Source organism: Humulus lupulus, chromosome 6 (assembly GCF_963169125.1).
Source record: "Humulus lupulus chromosome 6, drHumLupu1.1, whole genome shotgun sequence".
In the NCBI taxonomy this organism is placed as follows: domain Eukaryota; kingdom Viridiplantae; phylum Streptophyta; class Magnoliopsida; order Rosales; family Cannabaceae; genus Humulus; species Humulus lupulus.
Window position 1 is genome coordinate 221,757,063 of NC_084798.1, and position 6,000 is coordinate 221,763,062.

The 6,000-nt window shown below is 31.8% G+C and overlaps 1 protein-coding gene across 1 annotated transcript; it reads right to left on the reverse strand.

The window, feature by feature from the left end:
- Window positions 1-1,948: 1,948 nt before the first annotated feature.
- LOC133783477 ((R)-mandelonitrile lyase 4-like) lies at window positions 1,949-5,430 on the reverse strand. The gene is made up of 4 exons (XM_062223112.1): window positions 5,281-5,430; window positions 4,113-4,787; window positions 2,424-3,207; window positions 1,949-2,141 (listed from the first exon to the last, which is right to left on the reverse strand). The coding sequence occupies exons 1-4, from the start codon at window positions 5,360-5,362 to the stop codon at window positions 2,102-2,104; spliced, it is 1,581 nt and encodes a 526-aa protein (XP_062079096.1). The 5' UTR covers window positions 5,363-5,430; the 3' UTR covers window positions 1,949-2,101.
- Window positions 5,431-6,000: the final 570 nt, after the last annotated feature.

Here is a 6,000-nt window from a genome sequence, read left to right on the forward strand (position 1 = left end):
GGGAAAGGTTTGAGATTAATCTTCGGAGTTGTGATATTACTGGTCGTGAAAATTATTTATCTGGTTTGGAAGTGATTTGACTGACCAGATAGAACTTTTGTCCGACCGATAAAAAATTTTGACTGACCAATAAAATGTTTTGGTCGACCAGTAAAATGTTCTGGCCGGGTAGTGGAGTATTTTGGCCGACCAGCCATTTGTTTTGCCAGACCAGCAAAGTATTTTGCTAGACCAGAAATGTGTCATGCTAGACCAGAGATGTGTCATGTCAGACCAGATGTGTGCTAGAGGAGTGTTTTGCCTATGCCGACCGGTGAGTTGTCTTGGCCGACCAGTCACTTCGAGGATGGATTTGGTCGGTCCACGGATCAGAATCTCAGAAGTTACTGTCTAGTAACTCTTCAGTAAAAGCTTTAGTAACGGTTTCAACCCGAATCATTTGCAACTGCCTCGGGAATCTCTCAGATATCCCGAAATAATAGCTATATTATTGTAATTTGGATTTATTTATATTTTAGTTAATAAAAGTTTGTTGGAAGAACCAAGGACCCGGTCAAAGGGATATATCTGATGTACGATCCATGAGCCTATAAATAAATGGCTCATGATGGCATCATTTAGGGGGATCTGATCTTTGGAGACTGAGAAAAACTCTCTAGTTTTGAGACTTTGGGATTGTTACTTGGGGCATTCTTGGGCATTTTCTAAGAGAACTCAGAGAGAGAAAGCTTGTATTCTTTAGAGAGAGAACTCTGTATTTTTATACTTACACTTAAGAAACTCAGTTGACTCAAGTTCATCTGAGTGTAGGATATATATATATATATATCACAACTCCAAGTGGATTAGGCTATTACCAATAAATTGGGGCTGAATCATTATAAAATTATCAGTGTCATATTTTCTCTTAAAGGTTTACTGTAGTTTTGACGTTTATTTGTCGTTGGCCAAAATCGTGGTCAACAATGTTTATAATATAGTAATTTATAAAATATATGTTTACGGTTATTTTTTTAATGGTTAAAAAAATAAAAATATGGGAAAACTTTGTTTTTTTGGACAAAAATGAAAAATGGGGCAAATGATATTTGCTTTTGTAAATAATGGGCAAATTGACAAGGGTGCAAAAGAGAGGGAGGTATAGGAGAACTCTTTGCAAAAGACTAGGGGTTCAAGGGTTGTTTGTCCTTCTAATCTTATAATTATAATTTTTAAAAAGTAAAATATTAATGGTAAATTTACCAAAAGTGTAATCCAAACCTTTGTAAATAAATTTAGAATTGAACGAGAATAAAATATGGAAGAATAAAAATTATTATTTATATTATATTGTTTATTAAAATTGTTTGAGAAAAGAATATTTAAACCGTTTATATCATCGGAAAACTTTATCGAAATACTTAATATTATTAGGGTACGTTGTCAAAACCACTTTGTAAGTGGAATTGAGTGTAATTCAAAGTAATTATTAGATTTAACATATTTGTTTAACTAGTTAATTGCACAGTGATTATGTAATTAGAGATAATTGAAGTGCTCTAATTACATCATTCAATTCTTATAGTGAACTATCAGTTTTAAATAATAACTATTACATAATATTATATTTGATTATATAATTATTAATTATCTTGTCAAATATGATATTAGGAATTCATATAAAATTACCACTTGTTATCTAAGTACACTTTGGTATTCTAAAATAAAGTGTAACTACTATAATTATACGGCCTAATAATTACAAAGTGACTTCCAAACACACCCTAAATTACTCTTTTTTTATTTATAATATGTAGAAGTTATTAGTCTCGTTGGTATTCATTAGGTAATTGGAGGGAGAAATATCCTTCTAATTTTTTTTACCCCTTATCCAACTCTTTATTTTAATAAATATGTGAATAGAAATTATTAATATGTTTCCACTAAACGTGTGATGAAGCATGGTGAAGATTATAAATAATAAATTACTCATATTAAACAACGCTAGAAAAACAATATAATAACCCTCGACATGGACAAAATAGAAATGAGTATGATTTTGATAAAATACTAAAAAAATAGTATAATTTGATGTATGTTGGAATCTTATAAGTCACTCGTATTATCCTCTTCTTTCTTCCAACATCTTAAGCCCAACGTATCTGCAAAATCAAATCAGGACACAATATAATTAATCAAATCCGAACAAAATTATCCTAGTTATGAGTCATCATATATATATATATCAAAATTATCTATCAAAACATTAAACTAATTTGACATGACAGTTTCTTTTAACTAATCACATTTATTTTAGACGGGACTTACTGTTTTAAAAAGATAGTACCACGGCAGTTGTTGTAATATTTTGATGCATAATTTTAGTAATAATATCATTATTCAAATAACATGATATAATGATGCATATTAATTAACTAACTTACCGGCCTAACATCATAAGAGTGGCCTGAGGATTGGTCCCAGGAGAGAGATTGAAAGTTGAACCATCCACAACTCGAAGTGAAGTAATTCCCATCACTCTAAAATCACCATCGACCACCTTCCCCACATTGCATCCCCCATGATAATGCCAAATCGTAGTCACAGTTGTTCGACAAAATGATTCCCATTCTGACTGATTATTATTATTCGATGGCAGAGATGATCCAGAGAACAAAAACTCTCCCTCATCATCATCACTACTCTTATGCTTAAATTGATCCATCGCATCAGTTTTCAACATATCACCAATTTTTTTCATTGCCATAACGCAGCGCGACAGGTCAATCGGGTTGGCAAAGTAGTTGAATCGAACATGTGGTGCAGCTTTTGCGTCGGTCGAAGAAGACAGCCACAAGGAGCCACTCGACAAGGGTCCTGGGATTTTTTCAGCAATGATACCTAAACTCAAATTTGTAGAAGCATTTAGTTGAATGTGAAAGAGGGTGGGCTCTATGAAATAATCATTAGTAATTCCTACAACTTTTATTGTGGAAGACTCCATTGATGAATTTGGGAGTATGAGACTGATGGTGTTAGAAGGATTATCGGCCATGAATTTTCCAACGTTGGGGTGGGAGTTTTGTGGACCGATTCCGCTTAGTAGCAAAAGTTGAGGGCTTCCAATGGCGCCTGCACTCAAAATAATTTCCCCTTTGTGACCTACAAATGCCTTGTGAGACTTTCCTTTTGAATCAGTGTATATGACTCCGATTGCAGAGGGTGCTTCTGTTAAATACCATCATCAACTCATGAATATATATATATATATATATATATTAGATACAAACAATGCACGTTTGGTTAATTTTATATATAGAATTTATTAATTAATTTTATTAAATTTATATCATTGTTATATAAATTACAAATAAATAAAAAAATTATTATATATATAAAAATAACATAAACATATTAAATAAAAATTAAATAATCTTTCTAATAAAAATTAAGATTATGTATTATATATTATTATAATTTTATTTTATAGTATTTAAATTTATATTAATATAAGTATTAAACATGTAATGTTGTATTAAATATTATCATATTTAAATTTATATTAATATAAAACACTATTTGTACACATAAAATTTGAAATTGAGTTTACAACTTTTTGGACATTGCGTTTTGTCCCGTTATTTGTTTGGATCCTGTGTTTTGATAAATTATTTTTTGGATCCTATATTTTTTAAAACGATTAAAATAGATCTCTAAACCCGATTTTGGTCAAAGTTTTCTCAACTGAAATCATAAATAATTCACCAAACTAACAATTCAGAACAAAAATTAAATCATTGTGCTTAAAAATTATGTTATTATATTCAATTTTTCATTTATCAAAATTGAATTTAAAAATCTATTTAAACTATTTTTACAAAATATAAGATCCAAAAATAAAATTTTCAAAGCACAGAGATTAAATAAGTAATCAGAAAAAACAAAGCCTCCAACAAAATATAAACACTTTATAAAATGTTGGACTTTCTAAATATATAAATAGATGGGCTCAATCCTTTTAAGATATTTGAATTGAAGACTTAAAAGACTTTTTTTGTGGTTGATAATAGTCCTTATTAAAATAAAATAAATATATAATTTAAGGTATATAAAAGAAACAAACAAATACATACTTGTACTTGATGAGGTTTTTGTGGAGAAGATGATTCTGTGGACGGTGGCCTGCACAACCACTCTCAACCTCTCCAAGTTTCCACGGCTGAGAAGCTCCACAGCTCCATGCCTTCTCCCAAACCGATCGAAAGTCGATCCAGAAGTTTTGGTCCCAATCTTGTGATCCAAACCGAACCCATTGTCCGGAGCCACACCGGCTTCCACAAGAGCCTCTCTCGAAGCAGATTGCCAAACATCCAATCCCGGACGCGAAACCACACTCTCCTCAACCCACTCGTACGCCTTCTCCACCATACCCATGTCCCACTCCACCCCCGATTTGGCGAAGAACTCGTCGTCGCCTCTGGAGTAGAAGCCGCCGTTGACCATGCTCGACCCGCCTAGAACTCTTCCTCTTGCGTTTCCGACTCCGTCCTCCGACGTGAACCTCTGAAACGGCGTCGTACCATCATCTTTGCTGCTCAGGAGATCGGAGAAGAATCCGGCTGTGGTCAAGACGCTTGGGTGCGATTGTGGAGCGTTGCCCCTTTCGAGGACGAGAACTGAGTAGTTTTCTGATAGAGTCGCCGCTAAGGGGCAACCGGCTGTGCCTCCTCCGATCACGATGTAATCGTATTCTTCTTCTACTGATCCCATTTCACTTGCATTGTGTACTGATTTCATGTAACTGAAATCTGCCATTATATGATTTGATTAATCACCTTAAACCTTAATTATAATAATAGTTATGCTTATTAATATATATTGGGATGAAGTCACCTTAAGTTTTATCGGTATAAATATTAGTGTGAATGGAAATAGTTTTTGGTGCAATTTTTTTTATCACCGTATATATTGTACTTATTTAGAGTATTTTGTAAATTTTTAAAAATTTTTGAATAATTTACAGTACTGAAAACTAATTTCAAATATATTAATGCACGCATAACTAATTTGTTTTATGCTCGTGAAAAACATGTTTAAACTTAGTTTTCGGTATTGTAAACTATTTTGAATTTTTTAAAAATTTACAGATGTGTTAAATAGCTATAATATACACAATTATAAAAAATAAATCACACCAAAAACTATTAATAGTTCGAGAAATACTAAAAACCCTATAAGTAGGGCTTAAAAAGTAAAACCGTATCAAAAAAAATTGTCATATGTATATAGATGTAAACTTACCATGATCTTGAGCCTGAAGAACTTGAAATTGATGATGAAAACTTAGTAGTGACAATAGTAGGAGCAACAATAATGGCGCCATTTTTTATCGATCTCCAAAATATGTATGTATGTGTGTTTGTTTGTTTTTATTGAATATAAAATTTGCAATGAGAGGTCGCTTTATATAGGAAAAAAAAATTGATTTTTCTTTATAGGATAATGATAATTGACTAATAATAAAAAGACTTTTCTCGTGACAAATGTAAATTGAGTTGTGTCATTTAGACAAGTTTATCTTCTTCTTGTAGCCAATTTTTATATTTTTTTTATAAAAATATAATAATTAGAAAAATTACACCTTATTATTTGTTCTCTTGATTTAAGAGAGAGAAAATTAAATAAGCGCGTAGCTAATCTAATCTAATCTTCCTTCTTTAAGAAACCATTATTCATTCTTTGAAATTTTTGCTTGTCAAAGTTGATAAGAGCCACCTTTCCTTGAATAAGAAGAAGAAGAAAAATTCACGACACCCTATTATATATGGGCTCAAATTCTTAAAAATAGCATTTTTTATATATAGTTTTAAAAAAAAATTAAATTTTTATATATCATAATAGATGTCACATAATATGATTTTTCATTGGACCTCCAAAACCTTACCGATCCTGTGCTGGGCCGGCCCATGCTTTACGCAAGGTAGGCCATGGTTTTGGGCTCCCAACTAAATAAGTGGGAAT

What these genes read in the sequence shown, in the direction of transcription:
- LOC133783477 (XM_062223112.1), bottom strand. Translation starts at nt 5,362, where the DNA reads ATGGCGCCATTATTGTTGCTCCTACTATTGTCACTACTAAGTTTTCAT. An exon ending in AAAAACCTCATCAAGTACAA is followed by an intron (nt 3,208 to 4,112) that starts GTATGTATTTGT and finishes GGTATTTAACAG; the next exon opens with AAGCACCCTCTGCAATCGGA. An exon ending in ACTCTTATGATGTTAGGCCG is followed by an intron (nt 2,142 to 2,423) that starts GTAAGTTAGTTA and finishes TTGATTTTGCAG; the next exon opens with ATACGTTGGGCTTAAGATGT.